Below are 19,083 nucleotides of genomic sequence, written 5' to 3' on the forward strand. Positions count from 1 at the left end.
TAATTTTTTTGGATTAAGCAAGAGAATTTCTGCATTGGTAACGAACCCATGGACTGTAGCCTCCCAGGCTTCTCCGTTCATGGTATTTTCCAGGCAAGAGTACTGGAGTGGGTTGCCATTGCCTTCTCCAAAGATACAGAGCTGGGTAATTTAAAAACAAAAAAGAGGGCAACATCTACTATGGTATATATTTATATGGAAAATATCAGTTATAATAGTTGTTTACTATATACAATGTAAATTTTATTATATAAGGTTGTCAATTTCTTTGCAATATTTTCCATCTATCTCAATTTTTAAATAAAATCCTCTAAAATTGAGCATGACACAAAAAGCTGAAATTTGTTTCTTACAAATCACAGTAGTGAAGAAGGAAAATCAGTTAAAATTTGGCAGAAGTATTGAGTCCAAAGGCTTCCCTGCTGGTTCAAATGCTCAAGAATCCACCTGCAATGCGGGAGATGTGGGTTCGATCCACAGATTGGGAAGATCCCAGTATACTTGCTTGGAGAATCCCCATGGACAGAGGAGCATGGCGGGCTACAGTCCATGGGGTCCCAGAGTTGGACATGACTGAGCGACTAAGCACAGCACATTGAGTCCAAAGTTAATGAATTTTATAGTTAAATGTGTTGTTTATAAACGAATAGTTTTACAGTTACGTTTAGTAGACTGCCTACTCATTGGTAAAGAATCTGCCTGCAATGTAGGTGACCTGGGTTCAATCCCTGGGTTGGGAAGATCCCCTGGAGAATGCACTCCAGTATTCTTGACTGGAGAATATGATGGACTGAAGAGCATGGCAGGTTATGGTTATAGTTTAATGTGTCAAGTATTTATAAATAAATAGTTTATAGTTAACATTTCATAATGAAAATCTAGCAAAATTTTATATATATTTAGTATCTTCAGGTAATACATTATAAACGCTAATTATACTATTAATATTTCAGCCAGTATCACTCTTTCTAGTAAGTAAATAAAAATATATAGCTTACTATTCAACAGCATCTAGATAGAAATTTACATAAATCCTTAATATACATGTTATATTGTTTTTATATAAGGCATATAAATATAAGCACTTAAATAAATGAAAATTTATATTACTATTTATTATTTTTAAATCTTTATTGTGTAAAGATTTAGTAAGGCCAAGATATCTTTTATCAATATTACATTTAACATTTATTAGAAATAAATTCCAAAATTATGAAAAGGAAAAATAAAATGCCTAAAATAAATTCCTAAAATTATGAATAAAAATGGAATAATATAGGAAAACATAGTTTTGGTAGTACTTATGACCAGTCTCCTACCTCTCATTCTGTACTCTATACTCAATTACAGAATGTAGCCGAGTATTTTACTCTCAAAGCAAAATAGCCAGAAAACATATTTTGTACATTTTATAAATAGATCCACTCTGTCTTTCCATTTTAGAAACAGATCCAGTGAAGAGAAATACTGTCTTTTATAACAATTACCCTTGCTTCCCCAGGACTTTTCTGCAGTTTATTAGGAATACGTATCTGAGTAATATTTCTTATTATTTATAGGCCCTCAATGTCATCTCTTACTTTCTGTTTTTAATAATTTCAATTACTATTTTATGTTGATTTTATTCTGAACTCCTATATGGTAAATAGTGTACATTTAAAATAATTGATTAATTGATATGTAAAACTTTTATTCCAGCTTTATCTTCCACTGTTTTCCAATCCATTTCTCTAATCCAGGACACTTAACAATATGTTAAACTTGCTGTTAGCCTTATTCTAACATGAGGACCAACTCCAGTTTAAAAAAAAAAAAAAAGCAATTGCTTATTTTCTTCAGTTCAGTTCAGTCGCTCAGTCATGTCCAACTCTGTGCGACCCCATGAATCGCAGCACACCAGGCCTCCCTGTCCATCACCAACTCCCAGAGTTCACTCAGACTCAATGTCCATCGAGCCAGTGATGCCATCCAGCCACCTCATCCTCTGTCGTCCCCTTCTCCTCCTGCTCCCAATCCCTCCCAGCATCAGAGTCTTTTCCAATGAGTCAACCTTTGCATGAGGTGGCCAAAGTACTGGAGTTTCAGCTTTAGCATGATTCCTTCCAAAGAAATCCCAGGGCTGATCTCCTTCAGAATGGACTGGTTGGATCTCCTTGCAGTCCAAGGGACTCTCAAGAGTCTTCTCCAACACCACACTTCAAAAGCATGAATTCTTCGGCACTCAGCCTTCTTCACAGTCCAACTCTCACATCCATACATGACCACAGGAAAAACCATAGCCTTGACTAGACGAACCTTTGTTGGCAAAGTAATGTCTCTGCTTTTGAATATGCTATCTTGGTTGGACATAACTTTCTTTCCAAGGAGTAAGCATCTTTTAATTTCATGGCTTCAGTCACCATCTGCAGTGATTTTGGAGCCCAGAAAAATAAAGTCTGACACTGTTTCCACTGTTTCCCCATCTATTTCCCATGAAGTGATGGGACCGGATGCCATGATCTTCGTTTTCTGAATGTTCAGCTTTAAGCCCACTTTTTCACTCTCCTCTTTCACTTTCATCAAGAGGCTTTTTAGTTCCTCTTCACTTTCTGCCATAAGGGTGGTATCATCTGCATATCTGAGGTTATTGATATTTCTCCCAGCAATCTTGATTCCAGCTTGTGTTTCTTCCAGCCCAGCGTTTCTCATGATGTACTCTGCATATAAGTTAAATAAGCAGGGTGACAATATACAGCTTTGACGTACTCCTTTTCCTATTTGGAACCAGTCTGTTGTTACATGTCCAGTTCTAACTGTTGCTTCCTGACCTGCATACAGATTTCTTAAGGGGCAGGTCAGTTGGTCTGGTATTCCAATCTCTTTCAGAATTTCCCACAGTTTATTGTGATCCACACAATCAAAGGCTTTGGCATAGTCAATAATGCAGAAATAGATGTTTTTCTGGAACTCTCTTGCTTTTTCCATGATCCAGCTGATGTTGGCAATTTGATCTCTGGTTCCTCTGCCTTTTCTAAAACCAGCTTGAACATCAGGAAGTTCATGGTTCACATATTGCTAAAGCCTGGCTTGGAGAATTTTGAGCATTACTTTACTAGCGTGTGAGATGAGTGCAATTGTGCGGTAGTTTGAGCATTCTTTGGCATTGCCTTTCTTTGGGATCGGAATGAAAACTGACCTTTTCCAGTCCTGTGGCCACTGCTGAGTTTTCCAAATTTGCTGGCATATGAGTGCAGCACTTTCACAGCATCATCGTTCAGGATTTGAAATAGTTCAACTGGAATTCCATCACCTCCACTAGCTTTGTTCGTAGTGATGCTTTCTAAGGCCCACTTGACTTCACATTCCAGGATGTCTTGCTCTAGGTCAGTGAGCACACCATCATGATTATCTGGGTCTTGAAGATCTTTTTTGTACAGTTCTTCTGTGTATTCTTGCCACCTCTTCTTGATATCTTCTGTTTCTGTTAGGTCCATACCTTTTTTGTCCTTTATCGAGCCCATCTTTGCATGAAATGTTCCCTTGGTATCTCTATTTCTCTTGAAGAGATCTCTAGTCTTTCCCATTCTGTTGTTTTCCTCTATTTCTTTGCATTGATCGCTGAGGAAGGCTTTCTTATTTCTTCTTGTTATTCTTTGGAACTCTGCATTCAGGTGCTTATATCTTTCCTTTTCTCCTTTGCTTTTCACTTATCTTCTTTTCACAGCTCTTTGTAAGGCCTCCCCAGACAGCCATTTTGCTTTTTTGCATTTCTTTTCCATGGGGATGGTCTTGATCCCTGTCTCCTGTACAATGTCATGAACCTCCCTTTGTTGGCTTCCCAGGTGGCTCAGTGGATAAAGAACCTGCCTGCAATTCAGGAGATGCAGGAGATGTGGGTTAAGTCTTTGGGTCAGAAAGATCCTGTGGAAAAAGGAATGGCTACCCATTCCAGTATTCTTACCTAAAGAATCCCATGGACAGAGGAGCCTGGTGTACTACAGTCTATAGGGTCATAAAGAGTTGGACACACCTGAGCAGCTGAGCATGCACGCACATTCCCTTTGTAGTGGGCACTGTATTTGCTTTCCCAAATTGGATGACTCCTTACCTCTAAGATCTGCTTGGAAGTTCTTGTTCTTTGTTGTTTTTTTTTTCTTAATTTCAAGGTTACATTCATTGCTTCAATTCTATCCTGATGATCAGTACAAATGTGAAGTCATAAATCTCAGAATGTTGCAATTTCCAGACTCTGGAATATTGAACTTTGCCCTCTTGTCAGAAAATTGGCCATCATCTTCTCTAGGTATTCTTGTCATTGACTATCACTTGAGGGACCCTCATTCTGAACAACACAGACTTTTGTTTAAATACACTTCCTCATACCCTCTGTGATTATTTACATACGTAAGTAACTATGTAGCTATTAAATATACAATAAAGAGCTGAGGAAAACTGTGAACAGAAGTCTATTAATCCTTTACAAGTTTGTAGTATGTGATCTCAGATCAATGCTTTGAAGATAAATTTTGATTTTCAGGATAGCAAGTCTTTTGATTCAATCTTACTTTTTCCAAGTGGAAGGTTTTAAAATTGACCTAAAAAATAACACAACTATGAAGGAAGTGCATTACTGCCATCTTTCATGTAAAAAACAGTTACTTAAAATGGAAACTTCATCTCTCTATCAGCTGTATATAAATGCTGATTATTTAATGTGCCAGTGAACAAAGGCAATTAAATGGAATCTTCCATGTTAATGGAAAATGGAGGTTGCCAAGTCATCTCAATTATTTATATTCAGATTCAACTTGCAGCTTAGTATATAAAGGAAGATTAATAGGTATATAAAGTGAAGAAATACAAGACCATTCTCTTATTCATGCCACATACTCATGTCCTTTTATTATTCATTAAATCAGTCATATACAAATGTAAATGTTGTGCTTATGACTTCATTACATACCCTGAAACATCTTATGGAAATATTTTCTGCCATATTCATTTATAATACAGACCACAAAACATTTCTTCTGTGGTAAAGACCAGAGTGAAAATATCAGTTATGCAAATAAACTTTGTGAAATGTTACACATTTTCAGCAAAATGCTAAGAAGTTATCTAAAGTCCCTGGTAAATATATATATTTGTCCTCGCTGTCACAAAACAGTGTGGAAAACAAGGGATTTTAACAAGAACTTGAAAGAGAATTTAGGAACTAGAACAACTAAAGAAATACGGTTTGAAATTAAAAATTAAAGTTGGAATATGATTTTTGTACTGATAAAGATACGAGATGCGATCAGTAAGACATCCACAGTCTTTTGATTTTGTCAGTTCCCTAAGTTCTTTGAGGAAACAGAAGTACTGACTTCATTACCACCCTGAGGTCCTGGTATAAAATCCAGAGTATTGTGTACAACATACTCATGAATAAAGCTGATCAAAGAAAGGATAATTAATTCACTATTGTGTTACTTTTTATACTTTTGATATTGTAGTGGCATATGAAATAAAACTACCCTTTTGAAAATGTCTTCATTGATTAAAAAATGGCAAGTTAGTTTGACCCATTGTCTGTCTGGCAAAGTCCTGTATTTATTCTCATTTCAACTGAATCAAATAAAGTAGCTACAACTAATTAAGACAAGCAGACAACAGCTAAGGCAGATTGTAATTCTAGCAACAAAGGACAGCCTGCCATTCATTCTTTATTTCTCTGCAGTACTATTTTCATTGACTTTTCTAAAGGTAAATCTTTGTACAGTAACAGAGTGATCACTTGTGCCCCCTTATTTCATGAGCTAACTCCCTGCTGTGGAGGTATATGCAGGTCATTATGTTTTAAGTAAATCAAATGATGAAAGAAATAACAGTTTATGGATCATGGTCTGTTTTTATAAAGAAATAATGTTTAATTAGGAGGACACTGGAATTTAAATACATAAAGACTCACCTCCCTTCTAAATATCCTCCCTTCTTTTGTAAAAGAGAATGGGAACTACTCTAACTCACTAAATTTTCACTATTTAATCAAAAGCACTTCTAATTTTTTGTCTTTTCAGGTATTATTCTAACAAATAATTGAGACTAGCCTAATTGGATTTTCTAAGTGATTGTATATCTTGATAATAAAATACTAGTAGGTAGATTAAAAAAAGCTCTCCAGAACACATTTGGGGAAATGATTAGAATACACATGCAGCATGATTAAAACAAATTAACCCACACATTTATTCAGGCACGCAGTCATCCCTCATGATGAGCTCCTGCTTTGCACTGGTTACTGAACTTAGTCTAGGGCCTTCAAGAATGACAGACAAAACCTAATTCTGGCCTTGAAATAGCCTACAATCTATTGAGAAAGGGGCATGAAAACAAACGAAAGTCCCAGAGTTAAATTTTAACATGAAGTTGTATATCAAATGCATAAATAAAGGTGCACATGCTTGAAATATCTAGAGGACTCAGAGTAAATTCATAGAAAATGCTACATAAGTCCTGAAAATTACAGCATGAGTAGGAATACACCAGACATTCAAACAGGGGTAAGTGGTTCAGATGATGAGGATATTCTGTACTAAAATAAGGAGGTGTATCAGCACTGCTGATTCAGCCAGGGTGAGATGGTGAGATGGAAGAACAGAGAGTAGGCAAATATGAGGCTGGACAAATAGCAGAAGCCAGATCATGGAAGGCCTTGAAGGCTTGGCAAATGAGCCAAAATTTCACCTAGCAAATGACAAGGAGTCACAGGTAATGTTTTGGTAAGATCACACTAGGAAAAAGGTAAGTGTAGGAGAGATGTTAGGAGTGGAATTCAGTGAGGAGACGACTCCAACAGCTAAGGGAGAGACCATCGGGTCCTTAATCAAGGCATAGCTCTGGAGGTGGAAAGAGAATACAGTTAAGAAAGATATTGATACAATAAATTTGACAGTGTTTGATTGTTGGATGGATGTGAAGAGAAGAGAAAGAAAATGAAGAAGTAAATATCTTAGAGTTTCAATTTCCAAAATCAATAACCTCCCTATAGTAATTTGAATGACAAAGCCAATCAACAGTCATTATTGATATGTGTTGCAATAATAATGTATGTGTTGCAACCTTGTCAAGGAACACATGTAGTATTATATATCAACATTAAGAATGGTATTTATAAGCTACCTGGATTACAGGTTTGTTAATTATTAAGATTCATGGCGTATTCACGAGGGAGGGGACATATGTATACCTAATGCCAATTCATGCTGATGTATGGCAGAAACCATCACAGTATTGTAAAGTAATTATCCTCTAATTAAGAAACAAAAAAAAGATGCATGGCATATTGGGAGCACCGGGAAGGAGTTCCAGGATATAGCTGAATTTAAAATTTACCTTGAGGTGTTTGTACTAGATTTTATTATCTTAACCTAAGATTGCTGGAAACTCAATAAATCAACGGTGAATGTAACCATTGCCAAACTCTGATGAGTTCAAAAAAGTGAATTCCCACCCTATGGTAATTGTGCCTGGGAAAATAGACATCTGGTCAGAAGATGGGGTGAAATGCCATTTGATTATGGGGTAAAGGACAGTGATAATGTTCACTGAAGGGGACTTTTCCACTCCCAAGGGGATGGATATGTAAAATAATTAATAGAGGATGAGCAGTAGAGAAAGGGTTTTAGGATGTGGGTTCATGTCTGTGTTAGTTGCTCAACTGCGTCTGACTCTTTGCAACTCCATGGACTGTAGTCTGCCAGGCCCCTCTGTCCATTGGATTCTCCAAGGAGTTGGTAGCCATGTCCTTTAGGGAAGATCCTTAAAGCCCTACCTGGCTGGCAGTTTGTGGGCATGGGGAAGAGTGGAAGAAAGGTGATGGGAGTTAAAAACAAAACTCTTATCTGTGTGAAGGAAGAGGGTTGGGCTTCCTTCCTTCCTGATGAGATCAGGCTTGGATGTACTATGTGACTTGGTTTCCTGATTGGGTTTATACCAAATAAAGATAAAGTTCTACTGAGCTACTACTAACATTAATACCTTTAACAAGATGTCCCAGACCATTGAAGAAGGAACTACAACTATGGGAGAAATAGTCTTGTATTCAAGTCACTTAGCAGATAAACACTTAGCCCAGGGGTCAATTAAGGTGCTAAGTCAACCAGAAAAATTCTTATGAATCTCATTCATTGTTCCTTTTTATAGCTCAAATATAAAGAAAGTGAAAGTCTAAGCACTGTGATCTTACATAGTGACAAATGACTATGATACTGATAATAATAGGTCTTGCTCCAACTCTAGGGATTTTGCTGATAATCTATTTCTTAATGGGACCATAGGGGGAAAAAAAAGAACAAGGGATATATAAACACTGAGCTCTCATGAACTGACTAAAGGGAATGTTGCCAACTTTACAATGCTAGGCTATAATTCTTCTCTTTTCTAACTAGAATCCTCTTAATTTCCTTACTCTGTTCACAGAGCAAATAGCTTATTAATTTCTTTTCCTTTAATAACTAGGACAATGCTTACAATATAAACTTAAATGGAAAAGAAAGAGAATACTCATACAAGGTATAAATATACCAACATTTTTATACAGATCTCATACTGTTTTTTTTTTAATAAGCCTGCACTATTTATAATTAATTAGTTTCATATAATAAAATATCTTACATATAATCTTTTATATTATACAATACTATATAATGAAAATATTTTAAAAGATAATGTCAATTTTCCAAAAGGAAAATTGCAAAAAAAAAAAGTCATCAGTCTGCATCCATTTTAAAAGGTCTTTATTTTGATAGCAAATTTTATGTTTATTTCCAAAATACTTTGTGTTCCATGCTCTATTTATAAATATAAAAACATAAATAGCTGGCAGACATTTTTAGGTAAAAAATTTCCAGAAAATGCTCACATAGGGAAATTTATCTTCAGTCATTCATTTAAAAAATGTTCTCCTTTAAGCCTTCTGATGAAACTTATATTTTCCAGAAACTCAAATAAAAATATATAAATAAAGAGGCAATTATCTCTTATACTTTCTTTTTTTTCCTTATTTAAGATCTATTTGAAAAGTTATTTCATGACTACAACAAAGAAGAGAGTGTTGGCATTAAAAATTCTTCTGAAGATGTCAATATCTATGGATTATATACAATGCCCAGAATTTTCAATAAATAGGCTAATCATTTTCTCATCAATGCATTTTTGTTCTATCACTTTTCCATTCCCACTAAATTACTTGTCAGTACAGAAGAAGGGCAGAACTGAGGAATGGACTAGAAAGAAAAAACCCAAACTGCATTCATCCTAACACTCTTGTTTTTTTGATCCATTTTATGAAAATCAATTCTCTCTGAGAGCCCTTACCTTTCTAGACAAGAAATTAATTTACCTTCCTTTGAATTTATCTTCTTTCAATAGTCTACTTAAGTTATTTGAATTTTCAGGGGATGACATGTAGCACCATACAGGAATCACACAGAAATACAGAGTACAAAAGTAAGGCTGGATAATTTTTGTGATTCTGATATATATAAAAAAGGACACTAATTCTTGGACACATCAGTGGAAGTCTTAAAGTATGAAAGTGTTAAGACTGTCATGATACTTATTAATATACTTTACCTAAAACCATTCAACAACATTTTGAATAATGAATAACAAAATCCATCTTGAAATTAAAGAAAGGTAAAAGGAGTTAGAAAGCATATATGGAAAAATATATACATGATTAAAATAATATAAAAGGTAGTATATATTTTAATTTTTAAAAGTAACATTGTCTATTAGGTGCCAAAAGTTTGATTCACCATCTTAAAACTGGGGATAAACTATAATATTTGTAATTAATTCTTACTTGTATTTTATTTTTAATCTGGATGTACTTCAGAGGAAAAATACCTTCATTTTTAGGTTATGTATTTTCCTCCCAATAAAGTCTCTCAAATATAACTTAAGATAAAACCAAATACTAGAACTAGTCAATCACCTATTTTTATACAAAGGAGTAGAATTCTCCTCATAAGTTGTTTTTTTTTTTAATTAATGTGGATATAAGACATTTTCAAATTCTAGTAGTTTATTTTATTTATTTTCACAGTCTCTGTGAAGAAACTCAGTTTGTATTACTAAGTCTTCTTCAAAGGGAAAAGAAATAACAAATTTTCCCTTATTTTGCTACAACATTAAAAACATACTTTGAAGCCCCATTGAAACAATTAATGGGAACATTGCAACTATAATAGAAAAGGCTTTTCCACACATCAGGATAGAGGATGTTTCTGCTTACAAAGTTTCCATTTAGAAAGATACTTTTTAATGACCTAGGAAATACAAATATTGCCAAAGTACTGAGCTATTTTCTAAATTACAGCGGTAACTTTGTCTAAAGAAAATAGATTAATGAGAATTTATCAGACATTTAGAATTTGTTAAATAGTACAGTATAAAATTACTTGGTCCTATAAGATAGCCAGTAGCTACATTTGGCTATTGAAAACCTGAAGTGTGACTAGTCAGAACTAATACATAAAGTGCCAAGTACAAACCAACTTTCAAAGACTTAGTTAAAAAAAAGAATGTAAAATATCTCACTCATAATTTTATATTGACTGTATAAACAATGACATTTTTTGGTATAATGGGTTAAATAAAATAAATTAATAATATTGAAATTCATCTTTTGTGTATGCTTTTTAACATAGCTATAAGAAAATTTGAAATTATGTACCTATATTGCATTAGATTTTCATTGGGAGAACTGGTATAAGCAACTAAAGTTATGTAAGAATCTATTCTTTTATGGTTTATGCATTAATGTAGATTTTAGGTTTAAAACTAAGACTTGAAAATAACAAGTGTGATTACTGGTTAATCTGGAAACTTAAACAGTAAGTTCAGGGGAAAATTTTGTCATTTATATGACATCAGATATCAGAAATCAACATGGTGAAGAGTAATTGTATATTGGTAGTTAAGATTAGAGGATAACTTTCAGGTTAATATCTTCTTTTCAAGTCTCTAATTTATCCTATATATGGCACTAACTAACTAGAGAAATCCCTTACATTGTAGTATTTTAACAGTAGTTGTAATGCTTTTTGAGATACATGGATAAAAGTCTAAATTACCATGTAAAATAGATTTAGATAATTTTTGTTAATAGAATTATTTGCAACTGTGTTTCTGATAGCATGCCTTTAACACTGATAACTAAACCAAAGTTTGGATCCAGAGGATTCATAATTTATGTAATATTACTTTGAATTACACAAACTTATCTTTAAAGTGGGTATTCATACCGTCATAAATCCATCCAGCAAACCTGAATCGGGTTTCGGAGGTGCCTGCAACCGTTCCATGGACCACTTTTCAATGATGGAGGAGACTTGTGTATTTTCTGTATTTAATATTCTGAACCCTGTCATGTTAACACCACTGTATCGATAGGGTTCCACATCAAGAGCAAAGAGGTCCTAAAAGAAAAATTTCATTGTGTTAATATCAAGAGAAAATATTCATAAGCAAGTATAATTGAAATAATCATATATTCTTGCTCCCCTTAGGATAGTTAACACCACAGTGCTTCAAATGATGTTTAATGTCACAAATCACCAAGATTTAAATACACTTATTGTCATGTTTTGTCAATGTGCATATATATATATATATATATATATATACACTCTACTTAAACATGTACATATATATATATATTATTCCAATTCCATTAATGGAACAATAGGCTTTTCTACAAACTTTCTGTAAAGTTTGCATAAGCTTTCTTCTCTATGTTAGGGATAGCTTGCCCTTAAATTTTATGCATTTGTGTTTTGCATTTAACTGACTATAAGTATGCAGAGTACCATCATGAGAAACTCTGGGCTGGAGGAAGCACAAGCTGGAATCAAGATTGCCAGGAGAAATGTCAATGACCTCAAATATGCAGATGACAACACCCTTATGGCAGAAAGTGAAGAAGAACTAAAGAGCCTCTTGATGAAAGTGAAAGTGGAGAGTGAAAAAGTTGGCTTAAAGCTCAACATTCAGAAAACTAAGATCATGGCATCTGGTCCCATCACTTCATGGCAAATAGATGGGGAAACAGTGGAAACAGTGGCTGACTTTATTTTTCTGGGGTCCAAAATCACTGCAGATGGTGATTGCAGCCATGAAATTAAAAGACGCCTACTCCTTGGAAGGAAAGTTATGACCAACCTAGATAGCATATTAAAAAGCAGACATTACTGTGTCAACAAAGGTCTGTCTAGTCAAGGCTATGGTTTTCCTGTGGTCATGTATAGATGTGTGAGTTGGACTATAAAGAAAGCTGAATGCCGAAGAATTGAGGCTTTTGAACTGTGGTGTTGGAGAAGACTCTTGAGAATCCCTTGGACTGCAAGGAGATCGAACCAGTCCATCCTAAAGGAGATCAGTCCTGGGTGTTCATTGGTAGGGCTGATTTTGAATCTGAAACTCCAATACTTTGGCCACCTGATGCATTTGAAAAGACCCTGCTGCTGGGAAAGATTGAGGGCAGGAGGAGAAAGGGACGACAGAGGATGAGATGGTTGGATGGCATCACCGACTCAATGGACATGGGTTTGGGTGGACTCTGGGAGTTTGTGATGGACAGTGAGGCTTGGTGTGCTGCAGTTCATGGGGTTGCAAAGAGTCGGACACGACTGAGCGACTTAACTGAACTGAACTGACTATAAGTGTATTTCCATAACTTGCTTCTTTGATGATTGTTATTTTTGTGTTATTTGCCTTGCCTTTTATTTTTAAGAAATAAGTTATGATATATGGCTTCTAGCTTATTATATCAAAGCTGAGGGAAAAAAGTCACCAAAACTGGGCTTATCGGTTAGAGAACTCTGATAGTTCCACTCTACTCAGCAACTGCCCTACAAATAACCCTTTAGATTGTGGTTGCCCTTTCCACTCTCTATACAGTGAATGCTCTGGATCTGCCCTTTGGGTTCCCCAGGAGATAGAAGGTTAAAGCTGTCAGGGCAGTCAGATGTACTGGGAGAACATTCAAGATGTGGGACTTCTGCCCTCTTTGAGTTAGCATTAGTCATCCTTAGATATTGAGGACAACAGTATCAATAATGAGAACCACTGAGAATTAGGCAGGGCAAGATCAATGCCATCAGGCCTGGGCTGGGCATAGCTTGCCTTAGATCCAGACAACTGTACAGACTAGATGAAGTTAAGTGAAGTGAAAGTTGCTCAGTTGTATCTGACTCTTTGCAATCCCATAGACTATACAGTCCACAGAAGTCTTCAGGCCAGAATACTGCAGTTGGTAGTCTTTCCCTTCTCCAGGGGATCTTCCCAACCCTGGTCTTCCACATTGCGGGTGGATTCTTTACCAGCTGAGCCACAAAGGAAGCCCTAGACTAGATATAGGAACTAAATTCACTGAAGAGAAGCTGACACTAGCCTGAGTTCTGCTGTGTGCTGTGAAAAAAATAAGGAACTTTCAGGTTTTTAATATTCAAAGTTTGCAGTCTAGCCAAGGAGAGTCTCTCTCTCTTTGGCTATATATACGGCTATATGTATGGCTATATATATAGACACACACACAGCAATGCAATATATGCTAAGGGACAAAAGAGCACAAGTGCAAGCAGTCAGAAGTAAGACAAATGATTTTCAATCAATTTTTATAGTCAGGAACAGCTTCATAGAGCAGATGGGATCTGAGCTGCCATTAAAGAATGGCCATGCTTTTGATAGGCAAAAGGAGACCAAATGTCAATAGAGACACAAAAATTAGAAAATATAAAAGTTACTCAGGAGACTAAACCATTTTTGTCCATAAGAGAATTCATAAAGGAGAACAGCAACAAAAGAAAGTAGGGAAGTTAGGTTAGATTCAAACTATAAAAGGCCTTCAATTATAAGCTAATGAGTTCTATATATACTAGGTTTTTTTTTACCCATTTTTTTTTCCTTTTTAAGAGATACTTTTGATTTCCCAAAATCTTATGATTATGGTATAACTGAGTTGCAAAGCATTGAAATATAATTTGCTGACAAGTGAAGGCTCCTACTCATTCTCCATCAGCCCATGACTAAGTTTCCCATGGGCTGCAAAAAGCCACCTGGTAAGAAGTAATAAAGAGATACAGCAGAGTTAACCTTAGTATTTACCGGTAAAATACAACCTACTGTGTGAAGCATCTTTATTGGAGAAGAATTGTTTTTATAAGAAGCTACTGTGATCAACTAAATTTTAATAATTTGTTCTGATAAATTTAAGACTCCTAAAAGCAAGAAGATCAACTGGAAAACTTTTGAGTTAACAATGAAAGAGCATTGGTGATATTGGTGATTGCAAGAAGAAGATGCATACTAGTGACATTACCCTAAGCCTGGCATGCTGCAGCCCATGGGGTAGCAAAGAGTCTAACATGACCGAGTGGCTGAACTGAACTGAACTGAGAGACACTACAGAGGAAAAATCAGTAGAATTTGTTGGGGATACAGGAGTCAAAGATAATAGAAGTTTTGAGAATTCAGAAGATGAGTCAATTGAGAGGACAATGCATTAAGGTTTAAATAACTTGAAATTATATTAAAGCCACAACAATTAGGAATGCTCTGCAATGCAGCAATATACAACAATTCGGGAATGTTACAGATGGGCATTTAGATCTCAGCTGAACAAAGGTAATGATTAAATCTATAAAAACATACCACTTTTGAAGAAAATAATTGAAGAAGATAAAAGAAAATAAGATACAGGCCCAAACTTGGAATACTCTCGTACTGGGAGGCGGGCAGGAGAGAACTAGGGACAGAGACAGACACCAGTTTCACAGTGAATGGAAAACCAGGTAATGTGTTGGTAAGAAATAGAGCTAAGAGTAAGTAGGTTTGATAAAAACCAAAAGTCAGGTTTGCATGCATAATAAGAAAAAACTGTGTAGTGAGTATTAAAGACAAAAGATAAAGGTAATATTCAATTTGCTATGTGCAAATTAGCTCATATATACTTAAAAAATCCAACTTAACATATGCAAAAACAAAGTAGAAATTTAATCTACTAAAGGAGCAGCTTAAATAAATGTGATTTTTGTTAAGTCAATAGAGCTAACAACATAAGAATTTATGCTTTTCTAAAACATTGATTTCTCAGCAAACTAATCTTAAAATCCATGATGTCCTGAAAGTCTTCTAAGCAATATAAAAATAAGACACATTATTTTGAATTGATATCTGAAATTATATTATTTTAAAATCATCAGCTTCCCACCAAGAATCATTAGTTATCTGTGATGATAATTCCTCTTGGGTTTTATCAAAATAAAATAAATTCTAACTATAAAAGTGCTGCCATTATATTACTTCTTCCCACTCAAAACCCATTTTTCAGCCTGAAATTCATTATAAGAAACTTTAGAATATTATGTTTATATTTTTCAAAAATTACTTACCAGTGTGGTAAAGATATAATGGTAGTATTCTGTCATCATTCCCATAGCTAATGCCTAAGAAGTAAAAAATTAAATATTAAAATATTAACATTGAAGGTACATATTACATGAAATACATTATGTCAATAAGACAAATGAGAAGAAAATAGTTAATATATAATGAAGAATCAGTGTATAATATTCAGGTTACATTAAAATTGGGTCAAATTAAGTCTTTTTTCCATAGTTAAAGAAGATTAGTGGTTAGGAAGGAATTTCTGAACTAGTTCTCTTGATAGAAAAGCTATTATTTGAATATTTGCAATTGTAAGGCTTATAGCTTTACATATTAAAAGAGGCATTAAATTTGAAACAAAACCTGAAATTAGCACGTCCTAGTTCATTATGTTTGTAATGTCCCTACTACAAATATCATAATAAGGAACACATTTTATTTTGTTGAAAAGTATTACTCGGTAAGGAAAAGAGTGTTTCAAAGTACAATACCAACAGAATTTTTTTTTTAGCATTTTAGACATTTTCTTAGTATTAATGAAACAAAGGTAAATCACCACTGTACAGATAAAGTGGGGTTTTTTTGCTTTTAATTAATAGACCAATTGAAATTTACTATATTTTACTTCACACTTCTACAGCCCTTGTCAATTTTAGGCCATCATTCCTAAAACAAGGGCTTCTGGAGTAGAACTTCCAGTCATAAGCGTCAATTTCCTCTCTGAAAATAGAGAATGCATTTGAAATAGCTGTTTTATCAGTGAACAGTATTTGGTGATGATAGTTGAAAAATGATGCCTTTTTGAGCTGAATGAAGAGCTCTTAGTAAACAAGTATTCTCAGGTGCATCTAACACTCTTCTACAAACAACTAACTACTCAAATTGGTTTACTAAGTGGCTGCCCTAGCTACATCCTCTGCATTCCATGTTCATAGGTGCGTATTAACCAATTAGGTCTAATAAAATTTGTGTTTCTACAAATTAATATCTATCAGTCAAGAAAAGATAGATGCTTTTTGAAAATTTTGGGGGACATATAAAATCTACTTTTTAAAAAGGGAGAAACATTTGTTAGTGAAAGTTGGCATCAAAGAATTTAGCAGAGGAAAGGAACTTAGAAAGTGTGATATTGTGATTTATAATAAGAAAATATGTATTTAGTCTTCATTCCCACTTCTGGCACAGAGCTCCAGAAACTCTTGGAATTTCCCAAATGATAAAAGCAATGGGAACAACTTTTGTTATTATAGTTGGTCTCTTTTCTTCATTTCCTGAAATTACTTCAGAGCCATAAAAGTGAAATGAATGCCTTGTTATTTTTGACAAGCACATTTAAATCACAACTGAGTTTATGTGAAAAGAGGTGATTTGGGGAAATCCCCTAAAGATTGCAGGTGCAGGAGGGGGTTGCTTATTGTCAGGAAAGCAACCTTGTTAAAGGAAAGTAGGAACTTTCAGTCCTGTCCCCCTCTACCCCCTTAACTCTTGGAAGGGAAGAGGGGCTGGAGATAGAGTTCAATCACCTCAAGGCAATGATTCAATCAGTCATGCCTATGTACTGAAGAAGTGAAGTCGCTCAGTCGTGTCCGACTCTTTGCGACCCCATGTACTGTAGCCTACTACTGCTCTCCATCCATGGGATTTTCCACGCAAGAGTACTGGAGTGGGTTGCCATTTCCTTCTCCAGAGGATTTCCTGACCCAGGGATCGAACCCAGGTCTCCCACACTATAGGCAGACGCGTTACCGTCTGAGCCACCAGGGAAGTCTCAGGAATGCCTGTGTACTTAAGCCTTCATAAAAACCTAAAGGAGAGGATCTGGAGAGCTTCCAAATTGAAGAACATGTGACTATGCAAGGAGAGTAGATTTTTCAGATGTGGCATGGAAGCTCCTTTTCCTCTCCCCATATTTTGACCTATGCACCTTTTCTATCTGCTTGTTACTGAGTTATATCCTTTCATAATAAACTGGGAATCTGGTAAGAAAAATGTTCCTGTGAGCTGCTCTAGCAAGTTAAACAAACCTGCTGCTGCTGCTGCTAATTCGCTTCAGTCGTGTCCGACTCTGTGCGACCCCATAGACGGAAGCCCACCAGGCTCCCCCGTCCCTGGGATTCTCCAGGCAAGAACACTGGAGTGGGTTGCCATTTCCTTCTCCAATGCATGAAAGTGAAAAGTGAAAGGGAAGTCGCTCAGTCATATCCGACTCTTAGCGACCCCATGGACTGCAGCCTACCAGGCTCCTCCATCCATGGGATTTTCTAGGCAAGAGTACTGGAGTGGGGTGCCATTGCCTTCTCCTAAACAAACCTAAGAAGGGGATTTTAGAAATGTCCAATCTATAGCCAATGGGTCAGAAGCATAGGTGATAACCTGGATCTGTGGTTGGCATCCGAGGTGGTGGGGGAGCGGGGAGAAAGACGGTCTTATGTTAATAGAACTAAGCCCTTAACCTGTGGAGGCTGATGCTATCTCTGGATAGATAATGTCAAAATTGAGTTGGATTGTAGAACAATGAGTTTGTGGTGTGGGGAACACCCTCCCCTACCCTCCACAAGCACAGCTGAATTGGATGTACAGCCTTTAGGAAACAAATAATGTTTCCTGAATTGATCACAATAAACTGTGGAAAATTCTAAAAGAGAGAGGAATACCAGACCACCTGATCTGCCTCTTGAGAAATTTGTATGCAGATCAGGAAGCAACAGTTAGAACTGGACATGGAACAACAGACTGGTTCCAAATAGGTAAAGGAGTGTTAAGGCTGTATATTGTCACCCTGTTTATTTAACTTATATGCAGAGTACATCATGAGAAACGCTGGACTGGAAGAAACACAAGCTGGAATCAAGATTGCTGGGAGAAATATCAATAACCTCAGATATGCAGATGACACCACCCTTATGGCAGAAAGTGAAGAGGAACTCAAAAGCCTCTTGATGAAAGTGAAAGTGGAGAGTGAAAAAGTGGGCTTAAAGCTGAACATTCAGAAAACGAAGATCATGGCATCCGGTCCCATCACTTCATGGGAAATAGATGGGGAAACAGTGGAAACAGTGTCAGACTTTTTTGTTTTGCGGCGGGGGTGGGGGGGGGGGGGCTCCAAAATCACTGCAGATGGTGACTGCAGACATGAAATTAAAAGACACTTACTCCTTGGAAGGAAAGTTATGATCAACCTAGATAGTATATTCAAAAGCAGAGACATTACTTTGCCAACAAAGGTTCGTCTAGTCAAGGCTATGATTTTTCCTGTGGTCATGTATGGATGTGAGAGTTGGACTGTGAAGAAGGCTGAGCACCGAAGTTTGATGCTTTTGAACTGTGGTTTTGGAGAAGACTCTTGAGTCTCTTGGACTGCAAGGAGATCCAACCAGTCCATTCTGAAGGAGATCAGCCCTGGGATTTCTTTGGAAGGAATGATGCTAAAGCTGAAACTCCAGTCCTTTGGCCACCTCATGCGAAGAGTTGACTCACTGGAAAAGACTCTGATGCTGGGAGGGTGGGGGCAAGAGGAGAAGGGGACGACAGAGGATGAGATGGCTGGATGGCATCACTGACTTGATGGACGTGCGTTTGAGTGAACTCAGGGAGTTGGTGATGGACAGGGAGGCCTGGCGTGCTGCGATTCATGGGGTCCCAAAGAGTCGGACACGACTGAGCGACTGA

General features: G+C 36.2%; 1 protein-coding gene across 9 annotated transcripts in view; it reads right to left on the minus strand.

The window, feature by feature from the left end:
- GRIK2 (glutamate ionotropic receptor kainate type subunit 2) overlaps positions 1–19,083 on the minus strand; it is a 731,316-nt gene that overhangs the window by 369,961 nt on the left and 342,272 nt on the right. For all 9 annotated transcript variants that reach the window (XM_061427731.1, XM_061427738.1, XM_061427736.1 and 6 more), the window contains exons 5-6: positions 15,420–15,473; positions 11,274–11,447 (exon numbers count right to left, since the gene is read on the minus strand). In XM_061427731.1, coding sequence (XP_061283715.1) covers positions 11,274–11,447; positions 15,420–15,473 — 228 coding nt within the window. The remainder of the gene's footprint in view (positions 1–11,273; positions 11,448–15,419; positions 15,474–19,083) is intronic.

The sequence above is a fragment of the Bos javanicus genome, chromosome 9 (genome assembly GCF_032452875.1).
Source record: "Bos javanicus breed banteng chromosome 9, ARS-OSU_banteng_1.0, whole genome shotgun sequence".
NCBI classification, from domain to species: Eukaryota; Metazoa; Chordata; class Mammalia; order Artiodactyla; family Bovidae; genus Bos; species Bos javanicus.